A 25,950-nucleotide genomic window follows, 5' to 3' on the forward strand; every position below is an offset into this window, starting at 1 on the left:
TTTACATAATGAAGCTTAGTGTGAATGATTACAAATTATGGAACAAGCAGGGTAACACCCCTAAAGCAGATTAATTCAAACAAAGCAGCAGATGCCCAGAGGAGACCTGCACTACAGGACCAGGGGAGATGAGCACAAGTGATGCTGACACAGTGTCTGGGTAAGGACCATAGCCCAAGCCTCTGCAAACCTTGACTTGCGAGAAGGATAAGCAAGCCCAAGCAAACTGGAAAGGAGGTCTAGAAATGCTGGGAAGCCAACGTAAATCCTCTGCTGCACTTGGAGGGTGTTGTACCACCTGGGACATGAGTGCCCAGACTGCCTCTGAAATGAAAGCCTTGTCACTTGGAAAAACTCCTTTCTGTCTCCGGGCTGTGTATAACTGACAAAGCCCAAAGTCAAAAGCTGAAGTTCATGATGCTTGCATGACCTGCCTCTACAGCAAAACAAAGGCCCCGAGGAAATGCACTAAGAGCGTGAGTTGGCAGCAACAGTTATGGAAAGCTAAGAGCACAAATGAGAGATCTGGAATTCTGCAGAGCAGCTAGGGCTTTGGCAGATGAGTTCCTTAGTGCCTCGACAATACCCATGTTTATACTTGTTCTTCCTACTCTGACGCCCGGGGTATGGCACCATAATTTTTCCACTGCCAGTGACAGCTGCATTTCACCCCTCCATGGGCCACTGAACATCAGAGGATCAGGAAATAATAATTAATAGATGTGAAGAGCTGCAAAAGTCCTTGATTCTGCTTCTGTAGAGGAAGAGGAGGCCCTGGGGAAGACATCCCTGCTCTTCAGCCTGCTCCTGCTCACCATATCCAACTTCGAATGAATACTCACACTCTGCAACTCCAGGGTGAGCTTCTCTGTAAACTTCTTAAGTTTTGCTGTTGTGTTTAAACATTCCTGGAAAAAACTGAGAGCAGAGGCTAACATAAGGGCATGTCCTGAAATCCTGCTCTCAGCGCCAGCCGTGAAGCCTGCAGACCCTGAGCTCCTGCCGCAGAGCCCACCATGACTTCAGCAGGCAACGTTTTTGCCTCATAGTTGAAAAAAAGATCTGTCTTAGGAAATGTATTTTAGATTTGGAGGCAGTTAAGTTCAAGGAGAGGACTCAGCACTTAGTCATCTTTGTGTCCCAGATTTCTGCTTTACACTGGTGCATGAAAACGTCAGACTGAGGAGAGGAAGCACCCCTTCATTGAGATCCTTGCCTCCACTGCCTCCAGGAGAAGAGGACTTTTGGCAAGTTACAGGACAGGGCAAGCTGACTGCAGGAACGCAGGTCCTGCAAGTTCAGCCATCCCCAGGTCTCCCCTACAACCAGTGCTTCTGGAAAGAAGGTGTGCAGGCAGATTGTCGGTCACTCTTACTTGAGCTGTGAGCTGCAGTGCTTGATGTGGTTTTGCAGTAGGTCAATCCCTTTCTTGGTTTTGATCTCATTCACTTTGATTAGATACTGAAAGGAAAAGGACATAGGGACAGAATTTGTCTTTGTCGCCTAGAGAAAAATGCCTTTTATGCACTTTTTGATGGCTCCCCTCCCAGGGTCTTGTGGCCCATCCTGGCAATCATGCCCTGATGGGAGTGGTTCATGTGGCTTTTATGGGGTGAGAAGATGGTGGTAAGCAGGGCCCAGTGCTTTGATCTGGCCAACAAGGTGGTGGACCCGTGGTGGTGACATGGACCCTGAGCTTGCTAGTCTTTACTTATAAAAGGCAAACACTCCGCTTGCATACACTCTCAAAAATTCACCATTCATGGTTCCTTCACTGAAGAATGGCCAGCTTTCCTACAGACCTCAAACCTCATCACTCAAGAGCCAAGTTCCTTCAAGACCCACTAGACTTGGTCTAGCGCACCACCTCCCCCGACCCTACTGACAACGTCAGTGCTGCAAGCCTGCCTGCCTCTATCCTACACACTGCTGGCATCTCAGTCTGCCTTGAGGACCTTCAGAAAAAAGCTGAAGGTTCAGATTTCCAGCTCAAACTTATCTGCCACCTCACCCAGCTCATCCTCCACCATAACAACCTCACCCATGAAAAACAACAGTGGCTCTTTCAATTGGTGGACTGACAACATGAAACAGTATGTTGTGCTGTGAAACACATTGAGTATTTCTGCATTTGTTTCTGGACTACTCCTGCACCAGCTTCAGCTCTCTTGATGTTACAACTACTGTAAAAAGAACTATTTCCCGAAGATCCACAGGCCAACATAGTAAATCCAGTTTCCAAAATGTATGTTTAATGTGGTCATCCTGAGACTTCCCTGCATTTATTCTAAGGGGATCATTCAAAGCACCCTTGGTCCATCAGAAGAAGTGTTTCCTAGAAGATACCCTCTCAGGAACCCATATGGTTCCTGACTCACATCCGCACAGAACAAACCCTCCCCCGACCTACTGCCTCTGTTTAAGGACCATGCAGCTCCATAGCACAGGGTTTTCTGATAGTTGAAGTAGAACAGTTTCAGTATGGAAACAGTAACTGTTTCCAAAACACAGTTACAAAGAACTGGATATTTTGAATGAAATCAGTATTTTCCAATCTTTTACTCATGCTGCTGCTCCTGACATGGGGCAGCGGGAGCAGGAAATCCCATTTGCAGGGCAGTCAGGCGGAATTCATCTTAACAAGCAGAGGTAGGGAGGGCTATGGTGGGACCACCTGAGAGCAAGCAAGGACCTCAGTGCCAGCAGTGTCCACCGTGGGCGGTCGGGAAGAAGCTTGGATCCAAAGCCTTTGTGGGATTTTCCCCAAGTTGTTATCTCTACTGCCAGGTTAATATAGGCTCAAGCTTTGGCTAAACTCCTCCATCCACCCCTGCCCCAGGCTGGTTTCAGCCTACCACAACCAGGCAGCTCTCCAGCTGATGGAACATGCCCAGAGTCTTGCCGGCACAACTGACGTGACCTGCTGAGTGATGGTCCCTTGGTATCTGCAGCCTACCTCGGTGCTGCTCCCCAAGGGACCAAGCAGAGGGAGCTGCCAGATGCTGCCGGTGCCCGGGGCAAAGTGTGGGAGACTTCAGCACTTCAGGAAGGCAGAAAGGGATCTGCAATACCCTGGTCACAAGCATCACTCTCTGACCAGGGAGACAGAAGAGAGTCCTGAATAAAAAATCGGTGTGGATTCAGGCAAAAAAGCTGCTTTGAAACAATCTGAGATCAAAGGGCAAATGAGAAACATCAGCATGAGTCACCGCTGATGTCTGCCCGCTCCAGATTGGGCTCTGCCGAGGCTGTGGCACAGCTGCTCCGCACAAATGGAAGGGAAGTTCATCCCTGGGATGCCAATTCAGCGACTCCAACACCACTCCGTGAAGCACAGGCTGGTCCCTGTCCTTACCTCACACATGTTCAACTGGAAGGTCCTGCGCTCCTTCTCCATCTCCTCAGCGATCTCCCCCCCGCTCACCTCTCTTCGCACCATGCCGTGCTGCTTCGCCAGCTCCCGCTTCTCCTTCTCGATCTTGGCACTCAAGGAAAGAGGAGAGACATGTGAAAGGCTCTGTCCAGCTGCTTGCTGGTGAAGGTGGACAGAAAACAGCCTCCAAGTCCAGGCCTCAGGGCGAGGCAGCCTGAAGACTTACAGTTTGCTCTCATAGTCTTTGCAGGACTTCTCAAAGGGCTTCTTGAACTCCTAGGAAGAGCCAAAGGCACCACTTAATGACTGCGACAGAGCCTTCCTCATCCTCGACGTGCTGCGTTTCCACTGGGTGCCCCAGCATAAAGATCCTCGCAGAGCCAGGACATGCTGTCCGCAGGAGCGTCCCTCCCCAGGAAGGTCCTCGCCCCTCCCCAGTGCACGGCAGACAAGGGCCCTGGCCAGCGCAGGCTCGCTCACAGGCACACGCACGCACAAACACACGTAGGCTCCAAAACGGACATCACACACGTACATCACACGGGTAGGCACAGAGCAGCACCCAGCTGCAATGCTGTGCACGGACGCGCAGTTCCAGGGGCAGGAGGGTTGCTCAGACACACACAAGCGTTGTGGCTCAGTCCAGATGGCAACTAAGCCCCAGGCAACTGCTCGCTTGTGCCTCTCCTCCAGTGGGATGGAGAGGAGAGAGACACGACAAAAGGCTCAAGTGTTGAGACAAGGGTGGGGAGGGATCACTCACTGAGTATGGTCACAGGCAAAACAGACTCAATTAGTCACCAATCACATCAGAGAGGATAAGGAGGAACAAAGCCAGATCTCAAAAACACCTTCCTCCCACCCCTCCCTTCTTCCCAGCTCTACCTCCTCCCCCAGTGGCCCTGGGGACGGGGAATAGGGATTGTGGTCTGTTCATCACATGTTGTTTCTGCTGCTCCTTTCCCTTTGGGGGCAAGACTCCTCACGCTCTTCCCCTGCTTCAGAGTGGGGTCCCTTCCCATGGGAGACAGTTCCCCATGAAATTTTCTGTGAGTCCTTCCCATGGGATGCAATCCTTCCCCATCAAACTGCTCCAGGGTGGGCTTCCCAAGGAGTCACAGCTTCTTAGGGCAAAGCCACCTGCTCCAGCATGGGGTCCTCCATGGACTGCAGCTGCATCTCTGGCCCACCATTAATCTCCAGCAGCATGGGGTCCTTTCCCATGGGAGAGTCCTCTACAAACCCCTTTGGGTGCATCCACCCGCTCCAGCGTGGCGTTTTCCATAGGCTGCGGGTGGGTCTCTGCTCCACTGTTAATCTCCACAGGTGGCAGGGGGAGCTGTCTGCCATCTCACCATGGGCTGCTGGGGAATCTCCACTCTGACACACCTCCTCCCACTCCATCTTCACTGACCTTGGTGTCTGCACAGCTATTTCTCTCACATCTCCCTTCTCTCCCTATGGCAGCCACACCAGGCCCAACGAACCTTGGCATTCCCAGCAGGATGAGCTCCGCCCAGCAGGCTCCCCAGGGGTGGGGCGGTTCGGAGCACCCCAAGCCACACTGCTGCAACTGGCACCATTCGAGTGGCAGCGGCCCAACGCAGGGGGCCGGGCCCCTGTGCCCCCTCCTCTCTCCGCTGCAGGTCCCCCACAGTGCAGATTTCTTTGTCCCCTTCTTAGATGTGTCGTTCACAGAGGTGCTGCTGGGCTCCACCCTGCCCAGAGGAAGGTCCGACTTGGAGCCGGGGAAGCTTCTCACAGCTCCTCACAGGGCCTGTCCCTGCAGCCCCTTCCCTGTTACCAGAACTCCACCACACAAACCCAACACCATGAGCCAGAAAGTACAAATCATGTTCTCACCTGCTGAGGCCAGAATGTTGTGTCTAACCAAAATGCCCAGAGAAGCTGTGGCTGCCCCATCCCTGGCAGTGTTCCAGGCCAGGTTGGATGGGGCTTTGAGCAACCTGGTGTAGGGGAAGGTGTCTCTGCCCATGGCAGGGGAATTGGAACTAGATGATCTTGAAGGTCCCTTACAACCCAAACCATTCTGTGATTCTATGAAAACATCACTCGGAGAGACATCAGAAACCCACCTAAACCTGGCAACATCAGCACCATCGGATTTTTGCTCGGGTATCCATTTAATGGTGAATTAGTTTTGCGGCTGAAAAGTCATCATTCGTTTCTCATTTGACTTTGTGTGACTTTAGCTTCTCTCCAGCAGTTACCTTATCGGTACGTTCATCTGCATTTGTCTATTGAATGCATTTGCTCAGATCACCTGTGTTCTGCCCTGTCCTCACCACTTACTGCTCTACAAACCTCTGCATCAAAGAAAGGCAGAGTAAACCAGGCTGGAGTGACTCGAGGACATCTCTAGTCGAACCTCCCGCTCAAGGCAGGGACAGCACCGAATTCAGACCAGGCTTTGTGCAGGCAGATGTTATGAAAAACCCCAAGGATGGAGATCCCACAGCCTCTCTGGGTCCCTGCCCCAATGTCTCTCTGTCTCCTGAGGTGAAATGTCTTTATTTACGTCAAGACAGAAGCTTGTCAGAACAGATCTTGCATGTATCTCCACTCTAACGAAAATGTCAGACTGATTCAGGTCAGCCTCTGATTCCTGCTGGATCCCTTCAGCTTGATCATGACTCCTTGTGGAGAGCTAGAATTTTTCCCTCTCTCTCTGTTTTCTTGGTTCTCAATCTTCTTGACATCGTCCTTAACAATGCGAAAAGTAGATTTTTTCCTTCACATTTTATATTCTTCTATGAATTTACTTCACACCAGAAGTCCCAGAATTTGTTCTCTCCTTCCACTTTCATGCTCCTGTAAAGCACCAGCTGCCAAACAGATGCCTAAATGCTTGTAATTTGTTTTGGCATTTGGCAGTTTGTCCTTTGGAAGTCTCCAAACCCTGCCACAGTTTCCATCCCTCTTTCTGTAATCCTGTCCAACACATTCCCTCTGCTTTCCCAGAGGTTCAGCTGTTTGCTCAAGGATCCCCAGCCCAGCTGCAAAACCTTCATCGAGCATTTTGAGGGAACTGCAGAGCTGGAAGAAAAGCTATAGAGCAGAACCATACAAGATTAAAAAGGTAAAATTAAAGAGTTGAGGTGGTTGAAAGAGGTTCATTACATCTTGAAGTTCAGGGCTTCAAGAGGAAAAATAGTACCACAGGAAAAGGTAAAATCCTACAAGAAGAAAACACAGTGGATTTTTCAGAGTATCAGCAGGTCTGGTGGAAGCCAGCAATGACCAATAGCAAGAGACTGTTGCAGGGAGCAGCAGCGCTGTCCTGGCTCCTCTCGAGCTGGTCAGCCCAGCCAGCACGAGTCCTCAAGTGTCTCTACACAGTGCTGAGCGTATTAACACCAAGCTCAGTAAATCCTGACAACCTTGTGTGTGCATCGGCCGATAAATAATTGCTTTAGTGTTTCAAGAAGTCCATACCCTGCTCATAGAGTCTGTGTCCAAAACCACCCAGAGATGAATGGTGCCAGGTCACAACCGGCAGCTGCTTCACCACGATAGATGCAGGTTGTGATCAGCAATCCCTCAACAGCGACCTTGCTCCAGCATCTTGGTCGAGATTGATCCATCCTCCTCACCCCAAACACCCACAGGCATGGGCACACCAATGCAGGCAGAGGCACCCAGGGCACCTGATGGCCTGAGTACAGCCCCGCGGACTTAGTGGCAGGAACATGTGTGCGGACTTACCAAGGACCACGATGACCTCCCCACTGATTAAAAAAAGCAAAAATTAAAGACGAGTTTGACGCTTTTCCTAAAATCTACACTGATGAGCGCTGTGACGCTCTCTGATATCTCTCCAGTGCTGAAGGCAAACTGTGTGGTCGCTTTGGGACGTGCTACTCTGCAGTCCCTGAGAGGCACCTGCAGCTGGTAGATACACAGACGCACGCTCAGATTCACACCACCATGCATGTGCTCACATGTGTACATGCAAGAGCCGCAAGTATGTCTGTGGGGCTGGGGACCCCACTGCGAGGTTGTGGGGGAGCTTATGCACTGATGGCCAGGGAAGGTATTAATATTTGGTGCACAACATCCGGAGAGAAGGCTCCAGGGAGACCTTCTAGTAGCCTTCCAGTACCTAAAGGGGCTACAGAAAAACTGGAGGGGGGCTTTGGACAAGGGTGTGTAGTGATAGGACAAGGGGCAATGGCTTTAAACTGAAAGAGGGGAGATTTCGATTAGATCTAAGGAAGAAATTCTTCCCTCTGAGGGTGATGAGGCACTGGACCAGGTTGCCCAGAGAAGCTGTGGCTGCCCCATCCCTGGAAGCGTTCAAGGCCAGGTTGGATGGGGCTTTGGGCAACCTGGTGTAGTGGAAGGTGTCCCTGCCCATGGCAGGGGGATGGAACTAGATAATCTTGAAGGTCTCTTCCAACCCAAACCATTCTATGGTTCTATGATTTTTTCCCACATAGAGAATGCCATCAGACTCCTTTAGACACAGACAGGTACCTGCAAACAGGCAGAGGTCCCAGCTAAGGGGCACCACTAGCTTGACCCGTGCTGGGAGACACCAGCCTCGGAAGGAAGCAAGATCCGGCACACAGAGGTGCACCAGACCTGCCCCTTCCAACACATATCCCTGTCGGAGGGCGAGACGCGAGCCAGGGGTGAGAACCCACAGCAGATACCTGCTCTGTCTCCACCACTCCCTCACCAGCCCCACCTTGGTGCAGCCCCTGCTTACCCCTTTGAGGTCTTTCATGTCGCCCTTTATTAATGACTCCAAGGAAAAGTTAATGTTGTGGTACAAACTCTGCCACTGGAAAGGAAAGAGAGAGAGATCACACACTGCTCCCCTGCACCTCGTGCAGAAAAAGTCAAGCTGTTTGTGGACTTCTAAAGGAACCACTTTGGAAAACAGGCAGCTGAAAGCCTCCATCCTTGGAAATTACCAAGCTGGAAAAAGCCACCACCAGTCTAACCCAGTGCTGGTGAGAGCCTGGCCCCAAGCAGGATGATGGACAGGAGACCTCCAGAGACCTCTTCTGAGCAGCCTCAGAGGTCTGCACAGATGGCTTGGGCCATGCAGACTGTGCCACTGGTTCTGCAGCCACATGCCATGGTCTCCTGCCTTTGTCTGGGGAAAGGGATGAGCTTGGACCTCCAGGCTGTGGCCCAGAGCCTGCTGCTCTCCCTAGGGACGCCCATCAGCATCCCCATCAGCAGGACAGAGGCCCAGCTCAGATGTATGTGCAGGGGACTGAGCTGCCTACCAGGCTCCTGACAGCAGTCAGCAGCTCCCGGGAGAAGGCAGCAAAGGTGCTAAAGGCGCTGGCCAGCTGCTCCTCGCCCTCCAGCTGGTAGTTGGTTGAGAACTTCTCCTGGGCAGCGATGTGGTCTTCAAGGTGGCTGATGAGGTCTGGGGGAACATGGACAGTCTCCAGCAAGTGCAGGCAGATGGTCAGGCCCACCATGCCCAGTTCTGCTCATGCACCCAAGCTGGTTCCTGTTGCCTTCTGCTGCCCCCCAACACCACCACCCAGCTACAAAGACCCCTGAGACCCACATTCCCTGCTGCAGTCACCCCAAACCTGCAGCGAAGATTCATTCCATCCATCCATCCATCCATCCATCCATCCATCCATCCATCCATCCATCCATCACTGTCTCCCCACTCCTGAGGCTCCATTCTGCCCTGACCTTGTCCACAGCTGTGCTCCGCCTTGGCTGCTTTCCTCATCTTCTGCAGCACAGCTCGGTCAGCATCCAAGGCCTAGAAATGCAGAGGAGATGGTCACTGACTACCTCTGAACACACATTTCCACAACCCACAGGGCTTAGCATAAGCCTCAGCATCCTCAAGCTGGACTGTCCTGCCAGAAGATAGGTGATAATCTAGTGGTAGTAATGCATGCACAACCTGCCAGCCTTCCCGATGTTCTCTGGAAGAATCACAGAATGGTTTGGGTTGGAAGGGACCTTCAAGATCATCTAGTTCCAATTCCCCTGCCATGGGCAGGGAAACCCTCCACTACACCAGGTTGCTCAAAGCCCCATCCAACCTGGCCTTGAACACTGCCAGGGATGGGGCAGCCACAGCTTCTCTGGGCAGCCTGTTCCAGTGCTTCACCACCCTCAGAGTGAAAAATTTCTTCCTTATATTCAATCTAAATCTCCCCTCTTTCAGTTTAAAGCCATTGCCCCTTGTCTTATAACTGCCTTGAGATGAGTTGTGGGCTGCTGTCTGACACCCTCTCTTCACCCAGCCAGATCATCCCAGCTCTGCTTCCCTGTGACCATCCAATGACTCTCTGGTTTCTCCACATCGCTCCTGACTGGGGACAGTGTTTCAGGTGTGACTCATGTGCCAGACCGATGTGAGCCTCAACAGCTCCCACAGGTGGCCCTGCAGAGAGGGACAGGGCTTCTCTCTGAGCATTATCCTGATGGTGACAGAACTCAAAGACAGGGCACAGGCTTTTAAGATCCATAAACACTGGTTTGTGGGAGCAAACACTTTTATAGCAATTCGGGAATGCAAAGAACAGCTCAGGGTGGACTTGCATGCTACACGTAAGGCTATTTAACAGCTGAGTGGGCGGGTGGGTACCCAGGGGAGCAATACCACCGCTGGCTTTGTCCTTTGCTGTGCACAGCATCAGCCAAGCCATGCAGCTGAACCCGTGGAGTAGAGGAGGAGGTGAGTCAGGGTCTGCATGGGTCAGCACAGCCAAGACTGTGGCATGCAGGGACATCACTATAAACATTTAGGTACCCAAGGAGCAATAGTGCTGGAAACATCTGCCTGCATGTTCCCAGAGTTCAGTGCAGCAGGGATGTTGAGAACTTGAATTATGGACTTATAATCCACAATAGGAGCTGCCAGACTTTCTGCTCGCCAGGGAAGTGCTGCCATCCACAACTCTAAGCATCTGCATCTTCTTGTCCAGCCCAGTTTGAGACTGATGTTTTTCCAGCCAAGACCTCAAAAAGAGATTCCTGGGGCAATTAACATAAGACTTCTAGGACCAGCAGGACTATGCTCACACCAAGCATTGAAAATCCAGGGAATCCAGTGTTGTCCTGGTTTTAACTGGGACAAAGTCAGCTCTTCTTTTTAGCAGCTAGAAGAGCTCCGTGCTTTGGTTTCACTCAGAGGCTCGCTCTGAGAAGAATGCTGATAGCAAGCTGGTGTTTGTGGTTGGACGTGAGATTCCAAGGGCTTTTCAGTGTGCCGGAGTGCAGAAGCACGGCGGGATAAGGGGGGAGCATAGTTGGGACAAGGGGAACACGATTCCCCTTGTGATTTGTGGTGGAATTTAAGATTGAGGCCAAACTGGCCAATCAGTATTCCATACCATGCAGCGCCATGCCCAGTATAACAGTGAGGGGCAGCCGGACAGACGGGCTTTGGCGCTTTGGCTCTTTCGCCACTTTTGCTCTTTTGCGCTTGCTGCGCTGTTGCTCTATTGCCTTTTCCCCCCTCTCTCTCCCAGCACTCCCACTCTCGGAGCACTCTCTCTCTCTCTCTCTCTCTCTCTCTCCCCCCCCCCCCCTCCATTTCGGGGCCTCGCGTTCATCCGGGATTGCAGCTTCGGGACCAGACGGGCTTCGCATACGAGGGGGTGGTGAGCACCTACACTGTGTATTAAATCATCTGTATTAAATTGTTCTTATCTCAACCCACGGGTTTCCCGTTTCTCCTTTAATTCTCTCCCTCATCCCTGGGGCTGGGGGAGGGTGAGTCAAGGACTGGGGGGGGGGCGGTTTGGTTGCTGGAGCGGCCTAACCCACAACAAGTGTTATGGTTCAAAGAGATCCCCATGAGTCAAGGTCAGAAAGGCAGTGGTGGGATAGAGTCCCTGAAGCATCTGACTGGCATAGAAAGCATCATCCTTTGGCAAAGCTGCTGGAGACACTCGTGCATCCCCATTCAGGAAATGTCTTTAGGTTAATCCAGGATTTCAAGGACTCACACGTCCCCCTCACAGCCACATGGTTACTGCGAGTGCCACCGCGAGGCAGGCGCAGTCCCCTCCCAGGCCACAGCTCCGTGCAGTTGTCTGAGCCGTTGCACATGGGATTCATCCCACTAACCTCAGGCATTCCTTCGCCCTGCTTCGGGTGAAGCCCTTTTGGCTTAGGTGAAGCCCATCTCCCTAGCAGAGGCTCCACCAGGGCAGCTTTCCCAGTTCCAGATGTCTCTCATCTCCTCAACCCTACAGCAGATTTTTAGCCACACAGTCGAACTCGACGTTTTCCCTTCCCCGCCTGCCCTTGTATGTGGCATGGGGAAGGAGCAATCTGGAGCCTGCTGCCACTGAGACCCTCATCTCTGACTGACTAGTGGCCTCCAGAGCCTCACTCCCCTTCACTCCCCTCTGCTGCTGGGACCCACCTAGACCAGGACAGTTGCCTCCTTCCTGAAACATCCCTGGAGCATGCCCGGGTCCCTTGTTGATGCCAGTCATGTTCGTACTTCATCTTTTACCAGAAATTCAGCTCCCCTCACACAGATGCTCAAATCTCCCACATCCGTCGCATTCCTCTTCCTTTCTCCTGACAATTCCTTCCCTGACGGTGTAATCTTGGTCCAAAAGTGACCCATCCCCACCTTTGGGACCGTTCCCTGCCTGCTGGGCCGATGCCCTTAGGCCAGGAGGCTTCCCTGCTTCAGCGGAGCAGCACCAGGGTGACACTGCTCCATGGTGTCCCAGAAACCATCACCAACAGGCACCTCCACCCTCCTGGGCTCCCCCCATCCAGCAAGCCCGGCTGCAAGAGGCAGCACTGCCTCCAAGGATCACGGAGTATGTACGAGCACAGTTGCTGGACACAAGGTAGGAAATTACATCTCTGGTGCTTGGTGCAGGAAACACCCCCCCTGCTCCCTTCCCTGCCCGTCTGCATCCGTTTGCCTCGAAGGCATAGATCTGGTCCTGCACCCGGCCGAGCTCTGCGACTTCCCCTTTGGAGACCTGCTTCCAGTGGTAGAAAACTGGCTGATGTCCTCCAGCTGCAGCTTGGCGCTCCTCCCTGCTGCTGCCCACACCGTGCCAGGCTCCGTGCACACCGTGCCGGGGCTCTCCTTGCTCAAGGACAGGCTCTTGATCCCGCAGTGGTGCCACTCTCCATCACAAGCACACACCTGCTGACGGCTGTTTGCACACACCAAAACTCTTTTGCTGCACAAAGTTCCCCACACCAGCAACAAAAGCTGCTGGCTGATGCACTGCAGAAGTCACTAGCACCAGTATTTCTGCCTTTCAGAGGTGAGACCAAGGAACAGAAGGACCCTGTGGCTCCAGCTCTTCCAAATCCGTTTTCACCCCTGTCCGTGACTGCCAGGGAGCTGGGCTCACAGCACACTTCTCCCTTCTCACTAGTTTTCAAGAGTGCAGAAATACTCAGACTGAGAGCAACTGTCAGTCCGTATCGTCAGACCACCTGCATAGACGCAGCGTTAACACTCATGAGACAACCTCGCGTGAGCCTCGTACCCTGTGTGGGCTCAGCTGTCTCCAGAAAGACATCCAAGCTGCGTTTAAAGAGGACGGAGACCAAGCGTTGGCTTCACTTTTTGGACACACACGCCAGTAGTTCATTAAGTCACAGCTAAAATATGCAACTAATTTCCTTTTCATTTCAGTTTCAGCTGCAGCTCCCAGCCACTGGCTCTCACTCGCCCTTCTCCGGCACCGGAGTCTTCCTCTCAGGGAAAGCTCACAGAGGCGGCAGCTGAGCTACTGGGAATTAAGTTCCAGGTGAGAGCACAGTCACCTCCCCTGGCTGCACGGTGAGACCATGCCGGGCTCAGGGAGGAAGCAAGACAGACACCAGTGCTGGTGCAGGTGGACAAGACCTTCCTCTGGGACAGGCAGCTCCTGCCGACGCCAGCACCCAAGCAAAAGCAACTGGGGATACCCTTGCCATCTGGTCAGTCCCAGCCCTGATCTGCACCCACAGATGAAATCATCTCCCCGTCTCTCCTGGCCTACGTCACCTCTGCTGCCCGGCCAGCGCGGCTCACACTGCCGCTCCCCGCTTGCCCTGCCACAAACCCCCTGCAGATCGCGCCGGGGCTGCCACCACGCAGCAGCAGCAGCAGCATGTCCTGGGTTTTGTGTCCGCTCTGACACACAAGTCCCAAGCCAGGAGCTCTGCAGACACGAACAAGTTGAGCAGTGTTTCTCTCTAACCACAGCTTCCTGACAGAGCCACTCTCAGAGGACCAAAGCTTCAGCTTTGCTTGGGGTGCAAGAGATAGAGTAACAGCTAAAAATTAAGCAACACAAGGAAATTGCCCCATGCCCAGAGGCTCCTGAGGCCTGGCCTCTGGAGACCTGAGAAGAAGAAAACCTCAGTGACCACCACTGACCAAACAATCTGCAGGAGCACGGCTCCTCACCCACTCCAAGCCTGCAAGCGCCGGGGGCCGTCAAGGCAGTGCAGCGGTCAGAGCCCACAGACAGACCCTGATAAAGTCCTGGGCATCATCCCCTCATCTGCTGAGACTATGAAACAACAAGAGAGGTGACATGGTGGCAGTGCAGTTTGGTCGCCCCCAGCACATCCACCTGATCTACCAGGAGAAGACACCAAGAGGCTCAGAGCCCTCTGGACCACCACACAGATTGTCCCACCACAGGGGATATTTTCCAAGGGGGGGGGTCAGGACCTTGATTTGCCCAGGGACAGGCCAGCGCAATGAATACACAACACTGGCCAGCGGCGTGCAGCAGCCTCTTCCCCTCCTGCACCGCACCTGATGATGCTCATTGGCATCATCTGCTCCCACTGTTGTAGCCACCTGCACAGGGCGTTTGCCACCAGCCATGAGTCAGTACAGAGCAAGCACTGGCTACTTTTCTCACTCAACCTCTAAAGCCAGCTGGATGGCTTTCACTTCCACAAACTGGCTTGAGTGACCTTCTCCTTCATTAGTTTCTGCAACTTGTCGTATAGGACTCCACACCACAGCCTTCAACCTTCGATGCTTTCCCACAACGCGACAGGACCCGTCGGTGAACAGGGCACATGGTTTCTCATTTTCTGGCAGTTTATTATACGGTGGGGTCTCTTCAGCTTGTGTCACCTTCTCCTCTGGAGATCCTCCAAAATCTTTGCCTTCTGGCCAGTTCGTGATGGGTGACCTGGGTTTCCTACTCAAGCCCTTCATGGGATCAGTGCGACTCACTCCATGTAGCATCAGTTGTGTCACGTGTAGAGGGGACCCTCCATTTGAACATCCAGCCCAGCACTGGCAGTCGGAGTGCCAGGAGGAGCTGCGCTTCAGTGCCAGCCACTTCTGAAGCAGCTCAAACTCCTCCTGCCTTTTGTCGTCGGTCAGAAAACAAAGGCATTTGGCCCAAAAAAGTTTCGCGTCAGATGCTGAGCTCAGCAGCCAGGTCTCACCCTGGCACTGTGAATTTTCAGAACTGTTATCCAACAATGAAGAGGTTAAAGAGGTTTAGTAGGCGGTTTGCACACACCTAAGGAACACAACAAGATGAGCATCCTTGAAGCTGCCGGGAGTGATGAGAAGGGAGACTCTTTATCCAGGACTGTCTGCCCTTGAAGGGAACATCCCAGAGAACGGATAAACTTTGTTATGTTTTTTCTGAGCTGTGAACATGTGCAGCAGTAACGTGGGGAAACAGTAATTCCGGCCAGGGGGAGATGGCGACCACCGACTCACGGACCACCTGCCCTAAACATACCCCAGACCCAACAGAAAGGGGCGGAGGAAGAGAACTGAGTGTGCGAAGGAATTTCCATGTAAGCGAGAGAAAATGAACCAATTCTTTAAGAGAATAACAATGAATATGTAAACATGTTATGAATATCCATGATTGCACTGTGTAACTAAGTTTCTGTCCAGGGGTGCAGTCAGGAGGAGATGTCCCCCGTGCACCCGCACCGCAATAAAGAAAGCCGCTTTCTGACACTGCAAACTGTGTTAGAGAGTTTCTGTCCAGATTTTCGGTGACAGAACCACTCATGCATTTGGCCTCTGAACATCTCACACCAGTGTATCCCACAGGTTAACTCCAGACACATGAGGAACCATCCTGCCACCCCCAAGAACTTCCTTTAATTTTTTTCATTTTGCATTTAATTTGATGCTCGTCTGCTCGAAGGGTTCTGTCCTCTCTTTGCTGCGGGATGTGAGCCCGGTACGAGGTACAGCCTTCCCGTACAAACCTCTCCCGCTTCGCTCTTGTCCCCACCGACTGACCCCTGTCACCGGCCACCACGACCCGTCACAAGCCTCCACCAAATCTTTGAGTGTTTTGCAAATGCCCAAAGACGCTCACACCACTCTCCGCTCACGGTGAGGAATGATATGGTGACACGTGAACCGGGGTGCAGATCCTGTGGCACCACGATGGGGACGGGCCCCCCCCACCCCTCAGGGTGCACCTGCGCAGCCCCCACCCCTGCTCACCTCCTCCAGGCTGTTGGCAGTGGCCTTGCAGCGGCCCATGTGGCTGGCGAAGGCGGAGGTGGTGGGTGAGCTGAGGTCCTCCTGCACCTGCTGCACAAAGTCGCGCACCGAGATGAGGGCCGCCATGGTGCTGCGGCGGGGCGACGCCAGGAAGGGGAACTGCCAGCAGGAGCCGCGGTGGCGCCAGGGCTGGGCAGGGGGTTGGGGCGGAGGGCTGGAGGGGGCTCCTCGCCTCGCACATCCGCACCCCAGACAGACACACCCCGTGCGCACACCCCGACACACGCCTGCACAGCCGGGCACACGCCGGATACAAACCCTGCGAGCAGAAGCTGAAATATTTTGAGGAAGCCTGAGGCAGCCACACTGAGTCACAGGGAGCCCCGGTGGTGTGTGGTGGCAAACGTAGGTGAGTGCAGCTGGAAGAGCCAAAGAGCTGCCTGGGGACGCGCACCGGGCATGCCGCGGTGTGCTGAGCTTGCTGGCACAGGCTGGGCACCGCTGCGGTGCAGCGGGTGCACTGGGACACACCAGGCACTGCTGGGGCACACCGGGCACTGCTGGGGCACACCAGGCACTGCTGGGGCACACCGGGCACTGCTGAGGCACACCGGGCACTCCTGGGACACCCCGGGCACTGCTGGGGCACACTGGGCACTGCTGGGGCACACCGGGCACTCCTGGGACACACTGGGCACTGCTGGGGCACACCGGGCACTCCTGGGACACACTGGGCACTGCTGGGACACACTGGGCACTGCTGGGGCACACCGGGCACTGCTGGGGCACATCGGGCACTCCTGGGACACACTGGGCACTGCTGGGGCACACTGGGCACTGCTGGGGTGCACCGGGCACCATTTGGGAGGGCAACATCCTGCACAATGGGCGCTGCAGGAAGCTGGGGGTGATGCAGCACGGAGAGCAGCGCTGCCGCACGCCAGGGCTCCGCTAAGTGACCTGAGGCCTTTGCAGTCTGTTCCATTCCCCCTGCAGCCCAAGGGTCCCTGGGGGGGCAACAGGGCTCCCCCATCGCCATTCTGGGGCCCCCAGTCAGCAGCTGGACTCCAGCCCCCCTGGGGAGCACCACGACTGCCCCACACTCGCCCCTGGCTGCAGGTCCAGCCAGAGCCCTCACCTGCTCCTTACCTGCCTGCCTGGCTCTGCCCAGCCTGTTTTCTCCCCAAAACTTACTCTATTCCTGCCTCATTGAAAAGATCAAGAGCCATCTTCACTATAACACCCTGTTGTCAGTTCATTTAGAATCACAGACTGGTTTGGGTCAGAAGGGACCTTCAAGATCATCTAGTTCCAACCCCCCTGACATGAGCAGGGACACCTTCCACTACACCAGGTTGCTCAAAGCCCCATCCAACCTGGCCTTGAACACTTCCAGGGATGGGGCAGCCACAGCTTCTCTGGGCAACCTGGTCTAGTGCCTCACCACCCTCATTGTAAAAAATTTCTTCCTTAGATCTAATCAAAATCTACCCTCATTTCTTTGGTAATGCAACGGTCCCTCTGAGCATTGTCTTCTGCACCAGGTTGAGATGCCTCGGAAGGAGCCTGCCCTGTCAAAACTCGGGGTGAAACACCTCCACTTGAGATCAGACTATGCCAGGGCTCGTCAGTGCAGAAGACAGGAACCCTGGGGCACCAGAGACCACACTGAGAAAAGTCACATTTAATTTACATCAGCCCAGCACCACAATACAGATTCATGCCAATGACCCCACACCAATGTCCCAGCACTGGGCTACCCGGAAGTAAGGGTGAAGGGGCATCAGCAAGGACTGCCTGCAGCAGATCAGCCCCTGGCTCTAGAAAGCAGCTACAAAACACCAGCAGCATCAGAGAGAGCAGCCAAGGAGCTGTTATTCCTGTGGAAATGAAGAGCCAAAAAGAAGTTTGAAGCAAGTCTGAACCCAACCCAACATGTGCAGGAAAAGCTGCTAAGCAGCTTGTAAGGAGCGACAACCAGAAAGTCCATGTCCCAGAGAGTGCTACCTTGTCCAGAGCCAGCTCCAACTCCAAGAGCTGTTTCTGTGCTCTTGGCACAGCAGGAAGCTCATGGCTACCTTGGCTCTGTCATCCTTCTTGCTGGGGAGCCCCATTCAAGAGTCTTCCAGGTCCTACCTCCACCAGGAGCCTACACCAGAGCTGCCTTTCCCCATACAATGTGTTTTGAACTCTTCAGGCAAAGGCCTGGGAAGTTCCAAGCGTTGTCAAGCTGGGGCATGGATGGCTCTGTATGTCCCCATCTCTGCCAGAATTGCTCTTGATGGCAAGAGCTGGTTTCAGCTGCCATGTCTGTGGGAACAGCTCCACCAGACTTCGTTTTCCCACCCTCCTGCCCCAGTTCCACAAAGAAAATTTTTTCCCCAAAGCTTTAACTGTTCTTCAAGGAGTTTGCCTTATTTAGCAGGCTGGTTACTTGATTTCTTAGCATCTCGTGGATACTTGGCATGAAACATGACTTTCCAAAGAGAGGCCACTTCTGCAGGTCTCTCACTCTGAAGGTTGCCTCTGCATCTGCAGGATTTCCTTAAACTTTCTGGTCCAGTCTCAATTCCCGCAATAATCACCCCTGTCTCCTGTGCTGGAGAGCATTTATCCATTGATGATCTTCTCGCTGATGTATCCAGGCATGGTATAGATCAAAAGAACCAGAAAGATGGTCAGAACTGCGACAATGAACAGCACAATGATGTATTTCTTGTACCGCTTCCAGATAAAGAACACAAAGGTCTTCATGGGGTTCACAAACCAGTTGAAAGAAGTTTTTGGCCGGCTGGAACAGGAAAAGAAGAACAGATAAGGACAGGCTCAATCCACAGAGCAGCATGTTGGCCCCTCTACTTTGGTGCCCTGCCACCCTCATGGGTCACCAGCTCTGCCTGCTGCTTCCAGGCAGGCTCACCCTAAGGGCTGCAATAACTACAGCACCTGTGAAAGCGATGGAGGTGACAGGACCCAAGCCCCAGGACAGCCCTACAGAGCTGATCCACACCCATGGGGCTAACGGGGGCATTCACACGGTTCAATCAGAACTGCCCTTTTTTGTACAAGCAATGTTACGGCGTAGCTGCCTCGAGTACCTCACTGAGATCAGTCCTGGCCCAGATGCTGCAGCCACAAGTGCTGCTGGATCCAACTGTGCTCTGGGAAGCCCTGGCAGCCCCAGTCCTGCAGACTCCACTGCCCAGGGCTTCACTGATTGCTCTCAGCTTCCTGACAAGCAGATGCTCCCTGTCACACACACACACAGAGTGGTTTGGGTTGGAAGGGACCTTAAAGACCATCCAGTCCCAGTCCCCATGGCAGGGACACCCTCCACTACACCAGGTTGCTCAAAGGCTCATCCAGCCTGGCCTTGAACACTTCCGGGGATGGGGCAGCCACAGCTTCTCTGGGCAACCTGTGCCAGTGCCTCAGCACCCTCAGAGGGAAGAATTTCTTCCTTATATTTAATCTGAATCTCCCCTCTTTCAGTTTAAAGCCATTGCCCCGTGTCCTGTCACTACACATCCTTGCAAAAAGTCCCTCTCCAGCTTTCCTGTAGCCCTTTTAGGTACTGGAACGCACGTGAACAGCTGCTGAAAACATGGCACTGTCCATCCACGCTAAAGGTAATAACACAGATACTCACTTTGGCTTTTCCAGGGGTTCAGGCTCTTTTCGGCCCAAACCAACAGGACTTTTCTCAGCTTCCTCCACAGTCAGCAGCTGGAACTCCGCTTCCACCTTACCCTGGAGGGGGAACATGTCTGAGCCACAGCCACACACATGCTGCTTCGCAGACCAGCCTGTGACCACACGCCTTGCCAGGTCTGGGTATTTTTCTCCCAGTTCCACTTACAAATGCTTCGAGCAATTAACTTTTCTCTCCAGGCGTTAGCTACGGAGTCTCCCACTTTGCAGCCAGCGGAAACTGTGGCCTGCCCAGAAACTGGCTGTTTTGCAGACAAGGCGCTGTACTGTAACGCACTCCCCAGCCGTCTGGATTTGTCTCCAGTCTCCTACACTGGCACTGAGCGAAACTCACCCTTGGGGACAAAGGACGGTCCGCTAGCAGGGCCATCAGCAGCATGTCTGCCCTGGGACAGTTGGCACCTGCCTGTCTCGGGTATGCAGAGGCCACAGGACAAGCTTTTGCTGCTGTCCTGTCTGGTCAGTGGGGAGACACATGCCTCTTGCTTTGCTCCCCTCACTGGGCACCGCTCTATGGGAAGCTCAGAGGAAGACATGAAGTTGGCCACCCTCCTGCCACCGCAGCTGACAGTTCTGGGTAGATGAAGTGTTGGATTTGCAGCAAATGGGACAAGTGCCCAGGACCCTGCACAAAGTCCTGGGCAGCTGGGTCACTGCTGCCTCTGCAGGGTACGTGCATGCAGGACAGGTTGCCATGCCAAGGCAGAGGCAAAACAATGGCTCACCCGTGCCACCACTCTGTCTTACCGTCAGGAGGTACTTGTTCCCACTGGGATCTGTGAACTCCACATCCTCTGGTTTGACTGAGCTGCTCCACTTCTTTTTCTTATTCTTGTGCTTGCTCTCCCTCTCCTCGTCTTCTTGATCTTTGAGTTTGATGAACGGCCACCAGCCCCTCATACGCTTGTTTCGGAAGACAGAGAAGCGAGGTGTTGCATTCTCCTTGGCCATCTTGATGGTGCACTGCTCAGAGCTCTTGGCTGCCCGCACCATGTCATGCAGCTTCAGCTCTATGGAGCCTGGAAGTGGAGAGCTCATGGTGAAATCCTGAGGTCAGCCCCACACACCATTTGGATTTCCGTCTCAGCCATGCCCCCACCACCATGTGTAGGTCCCAGCTGCTGGAGTGATCTAGCAGAGTCCTGCACTTTTACAGGTGGAGAACATGAAGCTCAGCATAAGAAAGGACAAGTCAAAGAGTTAGAGACTAAGAAGCAGAAGCCACAGGTCTTGTATCATCTCTGATGTGGTCAGTTTGGTTTGCGTGTGGTACAGTGGCTTATTTTCACTCCTTTACCATGTCCCACCCTGCTCTCCTCACATGTCCAAGCTTCTCCTCCCCTCTCATTCCTGCAATGTCAATAAAAAGATTATAAAATCTAAGGAAACTCTTTAGAGGTTTCGAGTCTGTCTCACATCTGAAACAACCTCAGCTCATTTCCCTGCTTGGCCTTGCGTCTCTGTCCTCCTTGGAAGGAGCTCCTGTCCCACTTTGGCACTGAGCCCTTGCAACTACTCAGTCTTACCACGTACTGGTCTGTATTGGCAAAAGCAGAGCCAGCACCCAAGGGATGTGGATGTTCTCCTCTGCTCAGCTCTGGTGGGACTGCATGTGGATACAGTGTTCCGTTTTGGGCCTCCAAAGTAAGAAAGGTGTCAACTACCTATAGAGAGAGCCCAGTGGCTGTGACGGTCAAGGCTAGAGTATGTGTCACAGCAGGATGGGTTGAAAGACCTGTGCATGTTCAGCCCAGAGGAGAGAGGCCAAGGGAGAGCTCTTACTGCGTCTCTCACAGCCTGAAGGAAGCTACAGAGCAGACACAGTTAGACTCTTCTCAGAAGTGGATGTTGAAAACACGTCAGGCAACAGACACAAGCTGCTGCAAGTTAAAAAAAATGTGAGGATTAGGAGAATGGGGCAGCCAGGAAAAGGGGCCCAGAAGGGTGCTGGAATCTCCATCCTTGGAGATACTCAAAACTCACCCAAGACAAGGCCCTGAGCAACCTGACCTACGTTGCATCCAGTCTTGCTTGGAGCACATGGTTGCAATAAAAACTGGAGAAGCCCCTTCCTGCCTAGAAGTTCCTGAGATTGTACATGCCAGGAACGGTTGGGATTGCTGTCCAACACTTTCTTCAGTGCCTAAGTAGCGTGGCTGAAGCAATCACCATGGAAAGAGTCTTGAGGAGGTAAAGCCCTTTAAATATACCATGGAAGGCTGATAAATAGAGTTTTATTCTGCCCAAGGGACAGCAGGGAAAAGGGACTGCTTTTTAACAGGGAGGCCAAAGTTTGAAGAAAGGAGGGACAATTGAACAGAACACTGCAAACTTGGGGCTGGCAGCAGAAGCAGGAGAGAAGCAGCAGCTTTCTTGCTAGCATTGTGTGGGCAGAATCATCACCAGCCCAGCTTCGTCGCCAGGCCCTGCTGCATGCCCAGCTCAGCAGGTTTGGTTACTGGGAAGTACCAGAGCAGCCAGGGAAGTTTGGAGCCCCCAGGAATGGGATGCCACATCTCAAGTGCAAATGGTTGCCAATCCCTGTGCCCACAACATAAGCTCCTGGGAAAGCTGCTCTTTGGACAAGTCTGTGGGATCTACAGATGTAAGTAAGAGCAGGGAAAATGAGCGAGTTTATCAGAAAGGTCATGAGGAAGCAGAACCTGGAAGACCCTGAAAAAGGACACCAAGGCCCCGGGACAAGCATGCAAGCTCAATGTGTCTGTGTAGGAGAGGTGTGTATCTCCAGGCTCTGCCTATAGCTCATGTGAAAAAACAGCCCAGGTGACTTCTGAGCTGAGGAGCTTGATTTGATGCTCCTAGTGTCCCTTCTTAGAGACCTGGACCCCGGAGGAAAAAACGTAATATTCCAGCAAGGTGAGGAACAGGTCTCCCCACTTTCAGCAGGTCACATCATACCTAGAAAGTCATTAGCTGAAATCCTGTCGTAATCCCAGACCTGGAGGACCAGAACAGCTGGTTCCCGAAACTCTGATTCCTCCACAGAGAAGACAGAGTCCTTCTTCTTGTAGGTGATCTCCTTCTCCGTCGGGAGATAGTTGAAGCGGAAGATGAACCTCCAGTTGAAATTGCCCTCCCCAGTCAAGGAGTTAAAGTGAACATCTGTCTCCTGCTTGTCATGGTCAAGACCCTTTATCCAGCTGCAGGAGAAACTCAGTTATCTCCTACCCTCTGTCAGCCAGCCCCAAAGACAGAGCAGAAGGGTGGAGGGGCTGAACCCCACGGAGTAGCAGGAGAGGAAGAGTCAAAGAGCCAAATGAGACCAACATCTTTGGGGGTACAGCAGCCCAAGCAGGGGGCTGAAGTGGGGCACCTCACACTGAGGCAGGGAAGAGCAGAGTTCCAGAGGAGGCAGTGAGGGTGTGGGGCAGGGCTCTGGCCTCCCTCTGGTTCCCATCAGACCTTTTCACATAGATGTCGCTGGAAGGCTCTCCCGTTACTGGGTTGACATCATCAAGGATCACGTCATCCGTGTTCCAGATAATCACACGCAGCTCGTAGCTGTGGGAAGGACACAGGAGTGCATGAGACACGTGCTCTTGTCCCCAGCACGTGGGAGGGCAGGTCAAGCCCACGCCGGCAGAGCAGCAGGACTCACGCACTCCTACCGCTGTAGTCCCCTGCCATGGCTCCTCTGGCCAAGCACAGCCCAGCAGTCCCGCTGACATGCACAAAGCCCTTCCTGGGGGGCTACAGCCCCACAAGACAAACACCCACAGTCAAAACAGGCAGCTTTCGCAAAGCGAATCCCTGGTGCGTAGGATATTCACCCAGCACCACTTAACCATAGGAGCACAGAAAGGTTTAGACAGGAAGAGACCTCTGCAGTCTCTGCTCCAACCTCTTGCTCCAACTTCATAGTAGATCAGGTTTTTCAAGGCCTTGTCTGCTTGAATTCTGAATATCTCCAAGGATGGATATCCCAGCACCTCTCTGAGTCACTCCATCCCTATCACAAGGTGGCTTCACTCTCATTGGGAAATTTTTTTCCTACATCCCTCGGAGTTCGAGTTTCCCTTGCCACAATCTGTGTCCACTATCTCTTGTCCTTTCATGTGCACCTCTAAGAAGAACGTGGACCCTCCATCTCAATAGCCCCATTAGATCACTGAAAACAGCACATCTCCTTCAACTTCACTTCTCCAGGCACCCAGAGGACATCTGTCTGCTAGCCAAAATAGAGCTAGATGAATAGCTCTAACCTTGGTTTCTATCAATCACCTCCATACAGCCCTACAGAGGTTAACCCTGTCCTTCACAAACACTTGTGCAGCTGAAGCGCTTATGCTCCATGCTGATACACCCAAGAGACCATCCCATGGCCAGAGCCAAAGCAAAGAGGAGGGCTGCACGTCAGGCCAGCGCAGACCGTCAGCCTGTGCAGGACTCAGTGGCACATCCCACCAGGCATGGCCAGGGACAGTGACCCTTCACGCCGGCTCACCAGCCCAAGCCCCGGTCCCATGGGTGCTACCTGACAGGCAGTCGTGGCTTGATATTGACAGGTGGTGGTGCGGGGACGTCGTTTGGAAACATGTCAATCCACATGTGCAAGGAGCCCTGATGAGAGAAGACAGCAGAGAGTCTTCAAAAGACAGACCACCCTCCAGCTCTTCAAGGAGCAAGGGCTTGGTCCTGCAAGGAAAGCTCTTGCCAGAAAGTCACTACTTGGCTCTCTCTAACCCCAGCACTCGAGAGTGATGTGTGACTGAGTTTTATACAGAGAAAACATTAAAACAAATTGCACATTTCCCTCCTCACTCTGCTCCCAAGAAAAACCATTTCAGCTGAACTGAGTTAGTTTCAAATGGAAGCAAACGTGTCCTTCTGTCTTAGCAATGATGCAACACTTCAGCATAACCAAGAAAACTAAAAAGTGATGGGTCCAATCTTCTCCTCCCCACATTTGTTTCCAATGCCGACCAAAGCCAGAGTGACTGCCAAGGTCTGCTCTGTTACAGACCTCCAGTACCCAAGGGAACAGGAGATGTTCAGTGCAGAACGTGGGAATGGCTGAGCTCAGATCACTGCACTGCATAAAACTGAGGAGGAATGTTTCTCCTCCAGCCAGTCGTCTGCCCCAGAGAGAAGCCAAGGGAGCAGAACGGGGCTCTTGCAGGGAGCAAAGCAGCAGTGATAGGGGACAAAGCAGAGGAAGAGGCAGGGATAGGCAAGGACACTACCACCTGCCATGGTCCATGGTGGCAGGGCTCAGGAGACAGAGCAGGACCCCACACAGCATCCTCATCAGAGCAGCGCTACGTGGCCTGAGGAGACAGGAAGGACTCTGGGCCACCAGCATTGTGACCACAACGTCAATGGACAGAAGTTCCTTGAGGAAAGGGTGTTCAGAAGCACCACAAGAGGTCTGGGTGGATCTGTGCAAAGGACACCCAAGGGCAAGAGTCCTCACTTTGTAGCAGAGCCAGTCATCCACAGACGCAGCTCCAGGCACCCACCCAGAGAGGGGCAACGCATATGCGATGAGGAGACAAAAAGACAACAGGGGATCAGCCAGGGGACTGGGAACCAGCTGGCCCAAAGGTCCTTCTGCAGAGCAATGTCTAGGCTGGACAAGGAAACACATCTCACCTGCACAAGGCCGGGGTTCTCCGGGTTGTACAGGGACCGGATCTCCACATGCTCTGGTACCAGCCTGTACCCATATCCTGGCATCTCTTCCCAGTGCTGCAGGACGTACAAAGCCTTATGTTCATCGTCCACTGGCCAGTTCTCATCCACTACTCCTCTCTTGTTCCTCACAGAGGCCTCTGCAGCAGGACATAACCAGGCAGAAGATGAAGGCATCTGACCAGCAAGAGCCACGTCAGGGCAGCAGTCACAGGTACAAGTAAGGGAAGATGATGGGCTGGGCAAACAAGCGCTCCCCAGAAAAACAAAATGGGGAGAAGCAGGAGGGTGAGGATGAAGGGAATGAGTACAGTACGTTGCAGTGATGAGGAAAACTGTAGGCAGTCAGACAAACAAGCTCAGAGAAATAAGAGGAAAAGGGCCAAAAATAGTTTACTATGGCCCTGCGGAAAGGATTCAGGGGACACCAAAGCAGGCATGACCCTCTGGGGAAGTTAAGTCCCCATGTCTCCATGGCAGTGCAAACAGATCCATGGGTGAGAGGTTTTGCCCTAGAAATGCTCCAGGAAAGCACCACTTGTCACCTGGCAGTGACACACAGCTGTGCTCTCTGTTAATTAATGATCTGTGTGATTAATTGCCTCATTTGGCACAGTGAAGCCAAGTGGCAGTTCAAGACCAAATCCTGCTGGTGGAGAGAAAAGCAGGAACCAGCAGGTGAGGACATGATGACCCATCCACCCCTGGGTTTATGGAGAGCATCTGCCCTTTGGAGATCAGTCTGAGACCAAAACCGTCACCAACTGCAGACACATTT

General features: G+C 53.2%; 2 protein-coding genes across 2 annotated transcripts in view; both read right to left on the bottom strand.

The window, feature by feature from the left end:
• LOC104373707 (arf-GAP with SH3 domain, ANK repeat and PH domain-containing protein 1-like) overlaps nucleotides 1–15,935 on the bottom strand; it is a 31,087-nt gene extending 15,152 nt beyond the window's left edge. Inside the window, exons 1-8 of the mRNA XM_086622713.1 lie at nucleotides 15,810–15,935; nucleotides 9,062–9,134; nucleotides 8,635–8,780; nucleotides 8,106–8,180; nucleotides 3,600–3,649; nucleotides 3,356–3,485; nucleotides 1,376–1,461; nucleotides 843–918 (exon numbers count right to left, since the gene is read on the bottom strand). Coding sequence (XP_086478839.1) covers nucleotides 843–918; nucleotides 1,376–1,461; nucleotides 3,356–3,485; nucleotides 3,600–3,649; nucleotides 8,106–8,180; nucleotides 8,635–8,780; nucleotides 9,062–9,134; nucleotides 15,810–15,935 — 762 coding nt within the window. The remainder of the gene's footprint in view (nucleotides 1–842; nucleotides 919–1,375; nucleotides 1,462–3,355; nucleotides 3,486–3,599; nucleotides 3,650–8,105; nucleotides 8,181–8,634; nucleotides 8,781–9,061; nucleotides 9,135–15,809) is intronic.
• A 2,475-nt stretch (nucleotides 15,936–18,410) lies between these two features.
• The window catches only part of LOC104379264 (fer-1-like protein 4), a 44,781-nt gene continuing 37,241 nt past the window's right edge, over nucleotides 18,411–25,950 (bottom strand). The window contains exons 39-45 of the mRNA XM_086622629.1: nucleotides 25,134–25,312; nucleotides 24,016–24,101; nucleotides 22,944–23,042; nucleotides 22,440–22,681; nucleotides 20,268–20,539; nucleotides 19,459–19,559; nucleotides 18,411–18,600 (exon numbers count right to left, since the gene is read on the bottom strand). Of these exons, the coding sequence (XP_086478755.1) occupies nucleotides 18,420–18,600; nucleotides 19,459–19,559; nucleotides 20,268–20,539; nucleotides 22,440–22,681; nucleotides 22,944–23,042; nucleotides 24,016–24,101; nucleotides 25,134–25,312 (1,160 nt within the window). The 3' untranslated portion in view covers nucleotides 18,411–18,419. The remainder of the gene's footprint in view (nucleotides 18,601–19,458; nucleotides 19,560–20,267; nucleotides 20,540–22,439; nucleotides 22,682–22,943; nucleotides 23,043–24,015; nucleotides 24,102–25,133; nucleotides 25,313–25,950) is intronic.

Source organism: Tauraco erythrolophus, chromosome 18 (assembly GCF_009769465.1).
Source record: "Tauraco erythrolophus isolate bTauEry1 chromosome 18, bTauEry1.pri, whole genome shotgun sequence".
NCBI lineage: Eukaryota > Metazoa > Chordata > Aves > Musophagiformes > Musophagidae > Tauraco > Tauraco erythrolophus.